The sequence below is a fragment of the Diutina rugosa genome (assembly GCF_008704595.1).
Source record: "Diutina rugosa strain CBS 613 chromosome Unknown scaffold27_size161568, whole genome shotgun sequence".
Classification (NCBI taxonomy): Eukaryota; Fungi; Ascomycota; class Pichiomycetes; order Serinales; family Debaryomycetaceae; genus Diutina; species Diutina rugosa.
The window spans coordinates 12084-28588 of record NW_022995166.1 but is presented as its reverse complement, the minus strand read 5'-3'; the positions used below and the strand labels follow the sequence as shown (position 1 = coordinate 28588).

The 16505-nt window shown below is 50.0% G+C and overlaps 8 protein-coding genes across 8 annotated transcripts; 6 read left to right on the top strand and 2 right to left on the bottom strand. All coding sequences in view use genetic code 12, as the record gives it.

The window, feature by feature from the left end:
* Positions 1-265: 265 nt before the first annotated feature.
* DIURU_003915 (uncharacterized protein) lies at positions 266-2704 on the top strand (the record flags this gene model as incomplete). The annotated part of the gene is made up of 1 exon (XM_034156730.1): positions 266-2704. One exon carries the CDS (start codon positions 266-268, stop codon positions 2702-2704), a length of 2439 nt encoding a protein of 812 aa, XP_034011238.1.
* Positions 2705-2785: 81 nt separating this feature from the next.
* On the bottom strand, positions 2786-4381 carry DIURU_003914 (uncharacterized protein; the record flags this gene model as incomplete). The annotated part of the gene is made up of 1 exon (XM_034156729.1): positions 2786-4381. The coding sequence occupies one exon, from the start codon at positions 4379-4381 to the stop codon at positions 2786-2788; it is 1596 nt and encodes a 531-aa protein (XP_034011237.1).
* Positions 4382-4677: 296 nt separating this feature from the next.
* On the top strand, positions 4678-5409 carry DIURU_003913 (mitochondrial 54S ribosomal protein mL67; the record flags this gene model as incomplete). Its single annotated transcript, XM_034156728.1, has 1 exon — positions 4678-5409. The coding sequence occupies one exon, from the start codon at positions 4678-4680 to the stop codon at positions 5407-5409; it is 732 nt and encodes a 243-aa protein (XP_034011236.1).
* Positions 5410-8112: 2703 nt separating this feature from the next.
* On the top strand, positions 8113-9387 carry DIURU_003912 (uncharacterized protein; the record flags this gene model as incomplete). The annotated part of the gene is made up of 1 exon (XM_034156727.1): positions 8113-9387. The coding sequence occupies one exon, from the start codon at positions 8113-8115 to the stop codon at positions 9385-9387; it is 1275 nt and encodes a 424-aa protein (XP_034011235.1).
* Positions 9388-11635: 2248 nt separating this feature from the next.
* Positions 11636-12316, bottom strand: DIURU_003911 (uncharacterized protein; the record flags this gene model as incomplete). Its single annotated transcript, XM_034156726.1, has 1 exon — positions 11636-12316. One exon carries the CDS (start codon positions 12314-12316, stop codon positions 11636-11638), a length of 681 nt encoding a protein of 226 aa, XP_034011234.1.
* A 294-nt stretch (positions 12317-12610) lies between these two features.
* On the top strand, positions 12611-12970 carry SDC1 (Sdc1p; the record flags this gene model as incomplete). Its single annotated transcript, XM_034156725.1, has 1 exon — positions 12611-12970. The coding sequence occupies one exon, from the start codon at positions 12611-12613 to the stop codon at positions 12968-12970; it is 360 nt and encodes a 119-aa protein (XP_034011233.1).
* A 308-nt stretch (positions 12971-13278) lies between these two features.
* Positions 13279-14712, top strand: DIURU_003909 (uncharacterized protein; the record flags this gene model as incomplete). The annotated part of the gene is made up of 1 exon (XM_034156723.1): positions 13279-14712. One exon carries the CDS (start codon positions 13279-13281, stop codon positions 14710-14712), a length of 1434 nt encoding a protein of 477 aa, XP_034011232.1.
* Positions 14713-14907: 195 nt separating this feature from the next.
* On the top strand, positions 14908-16347 carry DIURU_003908 (uncharacterized protein; the record flags this gene model as incomplete). Its single annotated transcript, XM_034156722.1, has 1 exon — positions 14908-16347. One exon carries the CDS (start codon positions 14908-14910, stop codon positions 16345-16347), a length of 1440 nt encoding a protein of 479 aa, XP_034011231.1.
* Positions 16348-16505: the final 158 nt, after the last annotated feature.

Below are 16505 nucleotides of genomic sequence, written 5' to 3'. Positions count from 1 at the left end.
TGTTTCTCGACTCAAAGTACGTTGCGCCCTTTTAGACGAGTGCCTAAATTGTCAGCGTTGCCGTAGCCATAACCACAGTAACAATTAGAACTTAGCTAGCCATTACCATCGACGCTAGCCCCTCCCCTTCAGAGCACAAGCCGGTGCCGACGGTAGGCGTCGTGCCCTCCTCAAAAATTTCCACCCAGAAAAACAAATTTACCACTCACGTTTGGTTGCCGTTGACCTTTCAATTGCCTCGATACCAATTGACTAGCCACCACCGATGTCTGGCCAATCGGAGAACCAGGGGCTTGGCCTCGACGAGAACTTTGAGCTTGACGAATTGGACACGGGCGACAACCCGGCGTTGCTTGCCGACGAGGGCGAGCCCCAGTTCGACGTGGGCAAAATGGAGTTCGATAACGCCAACGGGTTCGACTTCATCGACGAGGATAAAAAAGAAGACTCGTCCGACTTGTTTGACATCCCTGACGCCCCCACCGACGACAAACCTGCGGACGCGGAAGACGTGGCTAAAGACGCCATGGACGTGGACCAGCCGGAGGCTGAACTAGCTACCGACAATGACGTCAACGTCAAGCCCGACCCGGAAGATTCTGCTGCTAAACAAGATGACGTCGTCGATAGTCTAACTACGGAAGAGGTTATTGGCCCCGATGTGCCCTCGACTACCACTACCAAGGAGGCCACCTCTGCTGACGGCACCGCGCCTCAGGAACTGGAGGACGCGAAGCCAGCTGAGACTTCTGAGATTGCTGAACCAAAAGATGAACAACTGAAAAATCTGGACGACCTGACAAAGCCGGAGGACGAGTCTACTACTAAACCTGTTGACGACTCTACTGATAAGGCTGAGCCATCAAAGTTGACCGAGTCTAAGGAGAAGGAGAATGCGAAGCTGACGGAGCCCACTACCGCTAAGGACACCGCTGAACCTAGCGAGCCCGCTGCCATACTAACTAATGATGATAAGCTGAAACTGGAGGGGGCGCCTCAAGTGAAGGACGAAGACGAATTGTTCCCTAAGGAACCGAAAAAGAAAGGTCGCAAGCGCATCGTCGACGACGACGAAGAAGACTACGTCGAACCGGAAGAGGACGACGAGTCTGACGACGCCGACGACGAGCCGGTGGCGCCTACCGACCCCCGCCTGTTAGTGACGCAAACCCACACCATCATAATACCCTCATACGCCCTGTGGTTCCTGATGAAGAAGATCCACGCGATCGAGAAGGAGACGTTGCCCGAGTTCTTTGAAGGCTCCCACCCGCTGAAGTCGCCGAAAATCTACATTAATTACCGAAACTTCATGGTCAACGCCTACCGTCTCAACCCCAACGAGTACTTGACCCTCACCCTGTGTCGACGTAACCTTGTCGGTGACGTGGGTACGTTAATGCGTGTCCACCGCTTCCTCACGCGTTGGGGGATCATCAACTACCAAGTGCAACCGCAGCTCAAACCGGGGTTTGTCGACCAAAAGGGAAGCCAACAGGTTGGTCTTCCCTATGCTGGTGACTACGTCGTCAAGTACGACGCTCCGCGGGGGTTGTTCCCCTTTGACACCATCAAGGTTAACCCCGACCGGATTGACGTGGCTCACGTGAAGAAACTCATGGAAAAAGAGGGTCTTATCAAAGAGACGAGCAAAGCCAACTCGGAAACCGAGTCTAAGGAAGACGACGCTTTCGGTGACCTCATGAACTTGCTGGGGGCTTCTTCAAAGCGTAACTCTCCTGAGGCCGAGGAAAAGACTAACGGCTCCGTCGACGCTCCTGCGAGAAAGCGCCGTCGTGTAGTGGAGTGGTCCGACGCAGAGACTGACAAATTAGTCAAAGCGATCAAGGAACACCCCAGTGACTGGTACAAAGTCTCGGAAATTGTGGGCAAGTCCCCGCAAGAGTGTGTGTTGCAATTCCTCCAAATTCCCATTGATGACCTGTTTAATGATTTCTCAAGCCTCCCTCAAGGAGACCGGGTGGCTCAATTACTCAAATACGCCCCCAACTTCCCCGTGCTGTCAGTGGATAATCCCGTGGTGCTGATGCTTGCATACGTATCGCAATTGGTAGACCCTGAAGTCGCCAAGGCCGCCAGTAACGGCGGGAAGGAAGCCATCAATAAGATTTTGGAGGAGAAAGCCAACTCAGACTTGGACGGGGTCAAGAAGGAATCCAGTCCGGTTCAAGACGCCGTGGCTACCACGTTGGGGGTGATTGGGGCCCGACTGCATTTGTTTGCAACTTATGAGGAAAGAGAGATGTCTAAACATGCTACAACTATCGTCAACCACGAGTTGGCGCGGATTGAAGCGAAATTAAAGAAGCTTGATGAACTACAAACGATTTATGAAAGAGAACGCCGAAACTTGGTTCGCCAACAGGAGGAGGTATTTATTGACCGGTTAGCGCTCGCGAAGCTGACGGTGGGCGTCACCAAGAAACTCGAAGAGGCCATCACTCTTTTGGAAGCTAAGGACACGGCTGGCGATGTGCTGAGTTTGTTGAACGAAGCCAAACAGTTGTTATACAAGCCTCACAAGCAAAGCTTGACCACCCTCAAAGACGGCGAGTCGGCACTGACACCAGCGTCCGACGCCGACCCCAGTGGTGCTCCGTCTGTCAAACCCGAGGAAGAGGAGGACAAGATGAAGCCTTTGTCGATCAAGGCGCCGCAAACGTTCCAGGTCTGGGCTCCTTAGTTATGTATTATACGTTACCGTCGCATAAAGATTTATAGGTGGGACTACATTAAACAATTTTAGGTTCATGTCGTGTACTCATTAAATTGCCTTGGCGGTTTCTATTAACAGCTCCTCATCATAAGGTTCCTCGACGATTTGGTATCGTATCCAGATGGCGCCGATGGTCACCACACAACTGATGGCGAACACCACGTCGAACCACTGGTCCATGAATCTGATCTCAGATATCGTCTGGGCCGCCAGCGACTTGGTGCGTCCTGAGAGCAGGAGGATTTGTGAAATTTGATGGGACATCGTGCGGGGCAAATAGGTGCGGATAAGGATGGCGGTGGCAGTGACGTAGATCCCTACGAGCTCAGCAATGGCCAAGTGTTTGAACCAGTTCTTCACCATCATCAGCGACAGCGACATGAGGGGTAAGTATCGCGAAAACAGCGTGAACGTAATCACGACGTTATTAAATGAACACAAGAATAGCAGCCCTGACAAAATGAAAGAAAGCAGAGTCACAAGCTGGTCCTCATTAGTTTTAGGCCACATCAGCACCGCCACTTTGGCAAGCGTCACCGCCAACGCATCTCGCTGGTCACCGCCTTGGCCCCGCCATAATTGGAGGGGCATCTGAATCAATAATACATTGATCAACCGGTATAAGCAGTATAAGCAGAACCCATAGCGGTACACCACGATAAATTGCGGGGTAGGCTTGGCACAGAATTGCTGGAGCTTGGCTTGAAGCTCTGAGGCAAGTGCCACTTGAACATTGCGTAACGATTTGATCTCAAGTGCAAGCTCTTTCTCTTCCAGGTTAAACCCCAGAAGACTGGCAAATGATTGGACACGGCTCAACAAACCTGGGCGTGGAGAGGAAGGTCCAGGAGACTTCTCATCCAACGAGTCAAGCCGGTGTTCCCGCTGAGTCAAAATGGCTGAGGTTTGGTTATACGCCTGGATCTGGTGCCATAACTCAGTAGCAGTGACTTCCTTTTTAACTGCCCACCGGTCATTCCAAATCCGCCAGGGAGTCAGCGTGATACCAATACCCGATAATATCGCAAGGGTGGTGATACCTGCCAACGAAATCTCGGTAATCTGTTTTTCAATGAATGATCTCGTCAGGTACTCGACGTTTCTTGGGTTAAACAGACGGGTCATATCTCCACACTTGTGTAAGGCGAAGAACCATGACCCTAACACTGTGGCGGAGAGGAAGAATCGCCACATGTTTTGCGGCACAATATCCTTATGGAAAAACAACAGAATGATCAAGCACGGCACCACTAGCAGGAGCATGAAGATGAGACAGTCGATAGTAAGTTGAAACAACACCAACCGAGTCTTCTCCTTGAAAAAGCCCGTGAGCTCACACATCATGAGCACGATAAATAACACCAGAAGCGCCATCGTCAACGCAAATATAAGCGCCACGATCTTATCCTTAAGCATATAGCGAGGAGGAAGTGGCCCTTGGCTTCTCACTGGCAGCTCCAGGTCGATCAAGGGAAGATCGGTGCCGTTCTCTTGGTTGCACTTGGTTATTTGGTCATTAATCTTCAGCTTGTCTCGGGGCAGATACAGGTGTATGAGGGTATGGTTGTATAGGTAGCGGAGACTAATAGCGAATGTCCCGAAGAACACCGTCAATAGCGGTATCGCCTCGAGGACAACTATCATTTGGTGGAGGGGCTGGTTTTTTTTCGTGGCACGCGACCAGCCCGTTTTGATAAGCGCGCCCGTGTAAACGCTGGCGTCGATGAGTACACATCATGAGATACTCTGGAGATGATTTTTGCAAAAAAGGAGACAATAACTTTTGAGTTTGAGATAACATGATCAGATCAAAGAGCTTGTTTTAGAGCTTCATTGTTTAATTTCTGGTTTTTATATTATATTTAGTATCTGATCACGTGCGGGCCAGTCTCAAAAAATTTAACCATCCATTTTTCACTCTAACAGCCTTTTAGCCCAAGATGCCAATGCGGTTAAGAGCGGAAAAGCGCATGAGAAAGCTCCTTTTGGAGCAGCTCAAGCTGAGAAAAGTCGAAGGGTCCCGCTTGGCCCAGGGGTTTAAGTCCCCCACCCAGTTGCAGAAGTTGGGGATGGCACCGCAAGTGTTTCTTTGGAAGAACATGTTCTCGGGCCAAGTGTTGTACTCGCAAGTGCCCGCATTCCACCAGCAGCAGATCAACCAGCAGTTTATCCAGCCTAATTGGCAGAACCGTAAGCCCAGTCGCCGGCCCGACTTGTGGCGGGTGATGGCGGTGGCCACGTTCGACAACTACGACTACGCCGTCGCCGCCTACCAAGGCTTAGTGGATTTGCGTCGGGCTCGTGACACGGTGCTCAAGGATCAAGCCCAGGAGATGAGAAAGAAGAACGAAGAAGGTAACATCTGGTATTCCGGCCAGTACCGTCCCACTTACACTCAGGAAGCCGTCGCCGACTTGTCTCACGTGATCGACGAGTTTGAGCTCGAAAACACCGAAGTGGCGTGGGAACTGTTGTGGAGAAAAGGCGACGAGTCCGTGTGGAAGCCCGAGCTCGTGCGCCACACCGAATTGCCGGCGTTCAACCCTCGCGACCAGACGGTGATGTTGGACGAATTGCGCATAAAGGCGTTGGAAGCATTCGAGGCTGAAAGAAACCTTCATCAAGAACAGCAGCAGATACCCGCTGACGCCGAGGCCGCCGCCACCGCCTGACTTTTGTAAATAACTTGTACATAATGACATAAAGGATAGATTTTCGTTGCAAAGGATGAGTTCTAAAAAGATTGAGCATCATCGCCTAGTGGTTTGGAGCTACATTTGTTACCGTTAAATAATGAAATCATAAGGCATGCTTTGTGCGAAAAAAGCGGTGTTGATGAATTGATACACAAAAGACTGGGTGCATCTGGTATCGGTGGGCGATAAGAATCCTACGTAATTATCGACAGACAACTTCGCTTCGGACGAAAGGAGTGATCGAATTGTATCCATGGCTCAGTGAAAAGAATAACATTACACTCGGTGCGTCGTCATCCTACTTTCAAAATAAAATCGCAAAAACAATGCAAACTATGCGACTAGCCGGAGCTTAACGTAACGAACCGTACCCCGAATCTCGCCCATAATTATTAATCATGCTTTATACCCAAAGTCTGGAGTTATCGTCGACATCATGTTTGCATGACTATTTCACCGACAGACTTGCCGCAGTGCTTCTTTATTTTCTTTTGCAACGGGATCATCATCGTGTTGCGAACGATGCAAGCTTACGACGGTGATGGAGTCATAAGGGTATATTTAGCCGGATCGACCATTGAGGGCTCATGGCTGCTTAAGCACAAAACTTCTTACCTCTCACCACGACCAGACGATAAAATTGATTATAAAGCAAAAACTTAGTTGTATTCAACAAGTGGTAGGCACTACATTTATACGAGATATCCTATTGGCGGCAGTGGTGGTGAGGGTCGCTTAGTCTTAGCCAGATCGTAAACGATTCAGAGGTAGTTAAAAATAACCGTTATGGCATACGTACAGAAGGTCAATTTTAAGCGAACGGGGTGACCGGCAGCTTACCCTGCCATCTCGTAAGCATGGCTCACCTGAAATACCGCCTGCAGTTTGGGCGCGATTTCCGCTGATCACGCCCTCCAGATTTTGCACGATGGTCGTGGTGTGGCACAATGACTAACTCTCTGTGATAAGGAATTCCTAACTACCGGTTGAATACCCATTTGCTCATGCCTTTGCGAGTTTTGCGATATTTCTACAATGTGATGGCGCACGTCATTTAGCTATATCGGGAATATTGACAGAATAGGCTGATTCACCCCGACTGCAGGGTTCGCGCATAACACATACTCTATATCAAAACGATTGCATGAGGGTTCGAAAGCTGGGGGCCAATACCCCAGTGACCAGCAATTACAACTTTATAGTGTGACCAAAAGGTGGTGAATGATATACGATTTACTTTCAAATTACCAAACTTTGCGGTAGATTTGTTGACATGCCATGTAGGGCACAAAGTAGAGGGCTCGCCTCACAAGTTCCCCATCTTTTAGATCACGACCGAAATCGGTAGGGTCGCTTAATTTGAAAATAAGAAAATGGTTAGCAACAAAAATGTAGCCTTCGTATTTTACACTTTCGGGTAACGCACGAACCTACTTTGCGCTCTCTATACGGTAACTAAATCGACGTTTGTAAGCAACACAGGGCACTACATGACGACGACAACAAATAGATAGTTCGGTGTCGGCTCAGCACCACGTTTCAACACTGCATTATTGTTGCTGCCAGTGAATACATAATTTCACTTACAAAACGCTTGTCGCTTTTTCGATCGAAGCGTGGGGGCTAGACACGCACAGAATGGGCAAGTATACCCCGACGTCTAGTAAAAGTATTTTACAGCACGGCTAGCGCAAGTACAAGGGAGCCATGAAAATACCCGTAACTATCAGTGAATTTCTTACTAAAAGCCAAAAGTTTTGTAATGGGTGTTGACGTGATGTGAGTGGTGGCTTATGATTTGCGTCTGTCGATTGCAATTCTGGGGAGTGGTCAGGTCCACGATACCACCGTGATAAATCCTATCAGAGGCATCAAGAGGATGATCCGTGGAAAAAGACCCGGATCTATATTTGTTTTCAACCCCGTTCCGAACAATCAATGACCGGGTAACCTTTTCGCGCGGTGGACTGAATCCTGCACACAATCACACAATTGGTATTTAAAATTTTTTCTCATGATAAACACACCTCATCGGAGATTCTCCCCAGTGGACCTCGACACAAGAGCTTTCTTATTTGACGGCAGACGCCGTCGGCTCGGGTGTCGCTCAACCCTCTGGTAATCCGTGAAACGAAATGATGACTTGAGTGCATTTGGCTCGAGACTTTATGTCGATGTGGAAAAAACCACGCTACCTTACTTTTATTTGTCTGAATCGTTTCGCGTTTACCATAGAGAGAGCTGGTGATAAGAACCGCGTAGATAGAGAGCCAAAGAAAACCACACACAGAAGCCGTGTCATCCTCCCCACCTTCGGTTGGGAGCCACCTCTCGTTCCAAGTTGTGTCCAGATGGCACGGTTAGGAGACCACAACCCTCCCCCCATCGCCGAACAATGACGGCGAACGGAGGCAGCCATGTGAACTTGACCTCGGCATATCGCCAAAGAGGCTTTGGCGTCGACGACAGCCTCCATGCACCCGGTTTTATTTCCCCCCGGGGTTATCGTCCGCGAAGGCAGCCGGCATCGACACCGGCAGTCCCCCAGTGGCACTGGCGCCGGCCGCTAAAAATAATGCCATGCCGGCAAAAAATAATTCGCTGTAGTCGTTCTTATATATAAACTTGGGCACATCACCTCGGCCTAGATAAACGATCCCCCTCCGCCGGCGGTTGTCGATGTCTACTTTGGTGGAGCGGTTCCAGAAACTCCTCGAAATCAACCAGAGTGCCATCGAGTACCATGTCGCCGCCACCGCCCTCCTCCACACGTACCTCCCGGCCAAGATCGACACCCCCGCGGTCCACCCGGCCACGGACTCTTTGCAACTTGTCCGCAAAAGCGAGTTGCTAGGCAAATACCGCCCCCAGCTCGACCAGTTGGACTCGCCCGAAGAGACGACCCAGGTGTTCAAGACGATCTACGAGTTTGTCTACGCCGACTTGGTCGCCATCCGCTTGCTGGTGGCCCACTTGTTGTCGCGGGAAGACCCCGACATCCTCGCGTTAATCATTAAATACCTCTACCCGCCCCGGTTTGTCGAGGCCCTCAAGTTCTTGATCGACGTCCCGCAATGGGCCTACACCGAGTTTGACGACAAGCACCTCGACGTGCTCAATGAGGTGGCCTATGACATCCCGCACATTGACGTCAAGGACACGTTGGATGAAATCATGGATGCTGCGAAAAAGATTTACCCAAAATGGGCTCTGACCCAGTCCCGGCTATTCTTCCTTCTGCTACGGAAAGAATTGACTTATGATCCTATGGTCAACGTGCAAACTGAGCTCACGTACGAAAACACCATTCTCCAATCGATATTGCAAAACCTGGGACGAGATTCTCCGCCCACGTACGAAGGCGACGAAGCCTACATGTACGAGGTGATGGAGCTAATGACGTTTCAGCTCGATATAATACCCATAACCACCAGGCTCATGCGGACGAGTAATGAGCTCATCAAAGCGAAATCCGAATACGGAACGGCATGGCATGGCTGGCCACCGATAAAACACCAGGATTACCCTCAGATATGGCAATTCAGCAATGACGAGGCCAAACAGGCGATCCAACAAACCATTGATGACGGCACTCAGGGCTTAATCAGTCGCGACGTGTATGCTCGAATCGTTGATATTTTAGAGAAGTTTGGCAAGATAATACGCAGTTTCCAGCCCCAGATACCCCGAGGAGACCTCGTCCGAGAGATGCTCAACGACGAGCTTTATTTTCTCGACACTCTCACAATGTTCCAAGAAGCGTCTGCCGAGCTATTGTATTCGGCTTCCTTGCAGAGTGACCCCCTCAAATTTGTCAGCGAGGACCGAGACCGGTTCGAAGTGCTTGACGCTCACCTCAAGGACTTGTTTTTCGATCTACAACATTTCGAACAACGGTTTGAGCTGGATAAGCAGTTGATACAAGAGATGAAGAAGGCCTCCTCATTGGGATAACGGCAACTAATGGCGACCAGGCGACTCAGATAGCCGCCTTATAATATATAGATCTGAATTTAACAACCCGCGAGGGGACTCTGCCTGACAAGTCCTCAGAGCAATTTCCCCCCTCAAGACATTCTATGATAAAACTTTCATGCACTTCGTATTTCCCATTAGAACAAGAGCTCGGCCCGCGGTGGACGATCGGAAGGGGACGAAAAAATGGTGTGACCGAAAATGTCATTTTTCGGCTTTAAAAACACGCCTCGTCAGTCATGCATGTCATACAGGGAATATTCCCAAAACTGCTTGGCGGCACTGCCTAGATATGTAGGTAAGCCACAAGCAATCGATGTCTGCTTCTTCGGCAGGAGTGAAAGCCGCTGACGTGATGGCTTACCGATCCCTCTGGGTGGCCTGAGCCTTAAAACTACTCGTAATTCATATGGCTGCAAATGCAGTCTAAGATGGTGACACCTCAAATTTGACAAGTATAAGCGGGATAGTTCAAAATCGACCCTAGTTATTGCCACCGGTGTGCCCCTGGAATTTGGCGGATGATTAGTCTACAACTTTATCCAATAAACTTTTTCCAGCGGTTTCAGTGATTGCTGTCCTGCCTAAAAAATATCTGACATTTTGTGAGTGCCTAGCGCATTCTTCGCGCCCACCATTTTCGTCAAAGCATATGGGGTCTGCTCAATGATACTGGGAGATCCGCAAATTTTGCGGTTGAATAAATTTATGGTTGAGGCTGTTATTACAGTTAGTGGATGAGAGCTATGGAATGTTTCAATTTGAACTTCTTGTGTTTATTACCGAATATTAAAACAGAGTGGCATATCTGTCGGTGAATGATAGCCGGAAAAACTTTTTGACCAGTCTGAATACACCACTCGTGGGTTGAGTTGAGTGGTCCCAGTTGCAACGTTTGATTTACGACATGACGGGCAGCTTTCGAAACATCCAGAACGACATGACAGGCAGCTTTCGAAACATCCAGAACACACATAACAAGATTAGCAAGACTTTCATGGATCCATCCATTTTGAACTATGCCGTTTTGGTTTTCGAAATGAATGACTGGGCATATATGTGCTAATATTTCATGAGTCAACCTGAGAGTTTTGGGGTTTTTATGAAAAGCTTTTGCCTGACATTTGGGAGTTCCATACATTAAACTTAAACTTTGCAAAGAAATTAAATTGAATGATGCAAAGAGGAGTCCAACTCAACGAAAACAAAATTCAATTACAGTGAATATTTGGTTATATGGAAAGTGACCCAAGTTATTAAACTACACCTTAGTTTTCAAGGTGTAGTGAGTTTAGAGGCATAAATACTAGATTCGCTTAGTTGAAGCAGTCCTGAACCATCCTTGAAATCAATTGAGACTTTTGAACCCAGCTGATTTACCAAATGAATGCTAGTTTTGTGATGCTGGTTTTCTCACAAATAATGTGGCCACTATTTCACCTGATTTTTTAATCAGAAAAACTGATTGATTACATGCTTTGCCTCAATTTCGAAGCTGATTTCAATTGAGGCGTTGTCTACAATTGAGTGCTTACGATCAACTCTACAGAAGACGGCTTGGTACCTAAGCACGACGTCTTGAGTGCATTTTTCAGCGTGCCAGATTTTTGAAGCTTCGTTAAATGTCGCTACAAGTAATTAACCATCAACTATTTTTTTGTTGATAACAATTTAAGAATATTTATTTCCTTCAGTCTTGATATTAGCCAACGAAAACTTTGACAATCGAGATCAAATTGAAATCCAACAAGATGTATGCCTACATAAATCATGAAGGTTCGGAGTTTGAATGTTGAATCAAGTTGTCAAAGAGCCGGGCTGCTTACTAATGGATATCTGTATGTTGTACATTGAAGTGATGGTTGAAGCAATAAGTGAGGTATAACCGATCACTATGCGGTTCAGGCTGAGCTCAATAATGAAGAAATCATGATACCTTGTAAGTATCACGAAAGATTATCTATTTGATTTTCAAACCCGGCCCGGCATTTCTCATTTCCCGGCTCGGGTGTTCAGTATGTGTAGTTAAGATCAAGCGAGCTTTGGAAGGTTACACCATATAGATGATATGTCCGACGTAAAGTACCTAAACCTAGGAAGTGTTTATTATTGGTTTAAGATGTAAACTGTGTATGAAGAAATAGTCAGATGCCGGCGATTGTCAGGTCATCAGCACATTGACGGGGAAGAATTAAATAAAATGCGTTTAAGAACAGGTCGACCTCAATCATGCAATGACAATCACCACCAACAACACCACCAACGCCACCATCAAGATCCCAATACACCAGTCCGAGGCGCGCTCCTTGTTCTTCTCGATGAACTTGTTGATGCGCTTCACCCCGCGCTGGAGCTTGTTGTCGACGTTATCCATGTCACGGTCCAAGTCGTCCAACATGAACCCTTGTTCTTCGAGCTCGCTGCCCATGAGCTGAGCCTGTTGATTCAAATTGCGCATAGTTTGGTGGATCAGATCAAGCTGGACGTCCTGTTCTTCAAGCATCTGCTGCTGCTGCCAGCTGTGTCCTGGTTGATTAGCATCAGCGAAAGGGTTCTCTTCGTAACTGAGTCTATTGCTCATAGTGGTAACCTCTTGAGGTGTAAGTCGCAGATTAGCTTCATCCCACGCTCGTTTGGTGGCTTCCATTCGCTGGGCAAGATCAAGCAATACTCGACGTCGTTTTTCAATATCACTGGGACTCAAACGGAACTTGTCCGGGTTCTTCGCCGAGATTTCGAGGGCTTGCTCGAGGTCGGTATAGATCTCCTCGAGTTCTTGCCAGTTATTGGAGAAGTCGGATCCCACGGCTCGAGGGTCGATTTTCGAATCTCGGCGCTGTTGGACAAGCCCGTCAAGGGTCTTGAGCATCCCCCAGGCGTCTTCTTGGACTTCGTTAAACGGATCCATAGTAAAGTGGTGACGCGCGCAATCACTGGCAAGATGGGTGCGACCTGGCCTTAATTAGGGCAACGGCTGACTAGGGTCAACGACGACACCAACCATTCCCACATAGACAAGTTTTATAAGTCGAAGAATTACTGCTACAATGGCCATGAATCAAAGTCAAAAATGGAATGCTTACATCAATTCTCTAATGAATCTATGCTCAGAAGTGATATTTGCCTGTGAGTGCTCGGTGAAGAGTAATTGTTAGAGTTTGTTAGTGAGTGAGCGGCGACAACTCGCGCGACGCCCATCACTATGGAGACTACTCAACCTGAGACCACCAATGGTGTGGATACGACGATAAAACAAGAACTGGAACAGCCCGTTGAGACTAATGGCGTTGAAGTTAAACAGGAAACCTCGGAAACCTCAGTATCTGAGCCGGCTCCCGCTGCTGCTCCCACTCCCGTGACTACTACCAATAAAGGCAAACCCGTTACCGAAGAAGTCGGGGGGTCGCTGGTACGGCGCTATTTGAACCAGCACCTCACCGTCCACCTTCTTGAAGGTCTCAAGCTTACATCACAAACGAAACCTGAGGATCCATTGAAGTTTCTTGGTGAGTTTTTAATCCAACGCTCCAATGAACTCGCCATGAAGGAAGACAACAACTGAAATTGAAAATGGTTATGGTCAAGTTTTGCTATCGGGAATGGTAAAACACTACATCTTCTAAATGATAGGCAATTGGTACCAGAAGATGTGATCCAGTGTGATCGTGGGCCGTACGCTCCCCCTGCGGAGATGACACAATTATTATAGAAACGGTCCACTCAATACCACTAGGGTAACTAAATAATACACAATTAATACACAATTAATACACAATTAATCACCACGGTTTTGACAGCTCAATTAGCAGTCACGGGGTACCCCGCCTCAGGCGAACATCTGCGCGCAATCTTGGGAGCAAGAGTCAGTCAATGTCGAGCAACACCCAGGGGAGCTATCGCCCCTATGTCGACAAGGACACGTTCCACACGGGGAACCCCGTCGTGTTCAAGCCCGGGGTGGGGTTGATCAACACCGACACCGGGCAGCCGCTCTCGGCGCAGGTGCTGAGCTCGGTGTCCAAGATCAATAACGCCAGAGTGGGGCGCGGGCTGATTGGCATCCACGCCGCCGGCAACGACGCCGTCGTCGTCGAGAAGAACTACGTGCTGGACCTCGAGCTTGCCGAGTACCTCGACACCAACAACTTGTGGGAGCTCTTGAAGAACCTCGTGTGGAGCTTTGCTCAAAACTACGTGAAAGTGGCGATGGCGCAACCGCTAGAAATGGTGCGGTTAGTATTGCAAGTGGGCAAGCTCCCCAACGCTCCCGCCCACGATATCACGGGGCTGACGCTATTTAACGTGCTGGACGAAGAGGAAGAGAGCCACATCGACTACTTCCAGCTGACTAACGAGTGGAACGACACCCCGCACGCAAGCAAAGCGGCGTCGAAACGGCCGTCGCCGCTGCCTAAGCCTGTGGCCAGCCACGAGAAGCTCCAGCCACGGTCGCTGAGTACGTGGGACATCCTCTCGCTGATTGCCAACTTGGAAGGGCCCCTCGCGTTGTTCAAAGGGGTCAACGCCTCGTTCATCTACAATACCCTTTCCCACACGATCGAGGCGTGGATCACCGGGTTATTATCGCCTTTCTTAGGCGTGCCCGACCCTTACTTTTTAGAATTGACCCACTCCAACGACCCGGCGCGGCTGTTGTGGCTCCTGGTGCTGGCGTGCGTGGTGGCTGGGCTCGTGCTCATGCCCCTCGACTTGATCCGCATCAAGTTTATGATCACCAAGTTCTCGCGTCCCCTGAAGCGAGCGGAGCTGGCATACCCCAACATCAACACCCGGTCGTTGCGCGAGCTGTTGCGGTATTATCCCCGCGACCTCTTCTGGCACCCGCCGGCGTCGATATGCGTGTTGACGTCGCTCTACCAAGTCGCCAAACTGATCTTCCGCAAGACCGCCCCTTACTTGCTTTTCATCCGCTTCAACATCGACAGCTACTCGAGCCCCAACGTCTACACTTTCGTCAACTTGTTCTCGCTTATCGCGGAGTTTTTCGTCACCCTCCCCGTGGAGAACTTATTGCGCAAGGAGCAGGTGCGGTTTCTCGTGACCCCTCGCACCACCGACGAGGACCCCATGCGCGTGGTTACCATTGACGACCCCGACGACGAGTTGATTGTAAACTTTAACGACTCGTGGTTCACCGACGACACCAACACGCCGTTGGCGGAACGGGTGGCTAGACTCGGATTGTTCAATGGGTGGCAGGTGGGGCTCCTCAACGTGATGGGGTTCTGGGGGTTGGCGATCTTGAAGGATGCCTCCGTCGACATCCGCGAGGAGCGTCTCTGACCACTTTTTCTGATGTATATAGGCTAATATTTCCCCGATTTAGGGTTTTGTAATGAGCCGACACCACATGATTGATCGTCGTCGAACAATATCGCCACAGTTTTCACTGTGGCGTCGGCCGCAAAGTATGGGGGGGCGGCAGTATTTAAGAGACCACGTACTCGTTAATTATAATTGCCACAACACTCGACTTCCATGACCACCGACCGCAAGCCCCTCATATTGAATGCCTTTGAGATCGGCGCCCTGGGTCTCCAGGCCCCCGGTCTCTGGACCCACCCCGACGACCACTCACGTGACTACAACAAGATCGAGTACTGGACGAACTTGGCCCAGTTGTTGGAAAAGGGGAAATTCAACGGGTTATTTATCGCCGACGTGTTAGGCCCCTACGACGTCTACAACGGCCCCCACAATTTCACGGCGGCGGCGTCGCTGGGGGCGCAATTCCCCATCAACGAGCCTAGTGCCGTGGTGTCGGCGATGGCGGCAGTCACCAAGCACTTAACCTTCGGGATCACCTTCTCCACCATTTCCGAACAGCCGTACCACTTCGCTCGTCGCTTGGCCACGTTGGACCACTTGACCAACGGCCGGGTGGGGTGGAACGTGGTCACCTCGTACTTGGACCTGGCGGCGCGCAACTTGATCCCCGAAGGCGAATTGCCCCCGAGAGAAAAGCGCTACCAAAGGGCCGAAGAGTACTTGCAAGTGATCTACAAGTTGCTTGTGAGCTCGTGGCGGGACGACGCCGTGGTGGTGAAGAACCGGGTGTTCACTGACCCCACCAGAGTGCGCGAAATCAACCACGAGGGCGAGTACTTCAAAGTGCCGGGTCCCGCCATCACCGAGCCTCTGCCGCAAAGATTACCCGTGATTTTACAAGCCGGGGCGTCTAAGGAGGGGATCGATTTTGCTGCTCGTAATGCCGAGATTGTTTTCCTCACTAACTTCACTCCCGAAAGTTTAGGGGCTAAGATCGAAGAGATTAAGCAAGTGGCCGCTAAGTACGGCAGACAGGACGATATCAAGTTCTTGCAACTCATCACCATTGTCGTCGCGCCCACCCACGAGGAGGCCGAGAAAAAGTACAAGGACTACAAGGCGCACGGCGACCTCGAAGGGGCCCAGGCGCTTTTCTCGGGGTGGACCGGGATCGACATTGGCCAGTTCGGTGAAGACGAAGAGTTGAGAGACACCGGCTCCAACGCCGTCAAGGGTTTTGTTGACAACTGGACCAAGTTGGGTCCCGGCGAGTCGCCCGATATCAAGAAGACGCGTAAGTACGTCGCCGACCAAATCACTGTGGGTGGTATTGGTCCCGTGTTCTGGGGTACCCCCACCGAAGTCGCCGACGAGATTGAGCGCTGGGTCGACATTTCCAAGGTCGACGGGTTCAACATCACCTACGCGGTGTCCCCCGGCTCGTTTGAGGACGTGGTCAACTACGTGATCCCTGAATTGCAGAAGCGTAAATTGGTGTGGGAAGAGTACCCCGAAAAGCCTACGACCTACCGCGAACAAGTTTTCGGGGCGGAGTTCGTCAACGAGCACCACCCGGCACACAAGCTCAGATGGACGCCTCAGTACACCAAAGAGGAGTTCGACGCCAAGCTCGCCGCAGACTCCCAGTAGTCGTCTATAGTCATAGCTAATTTCTCCATCCGTCGAAAAAGTGCGTCGATCTCGCACCCGCTGTAGGCGGTCTAGACCGCGGCGAAGGGCCCATTTACGTCTCCGGGGCGCCTTAACGAGCAAATTAGGCAGGGCTTGTGCCCTAAGACTACCGGCGA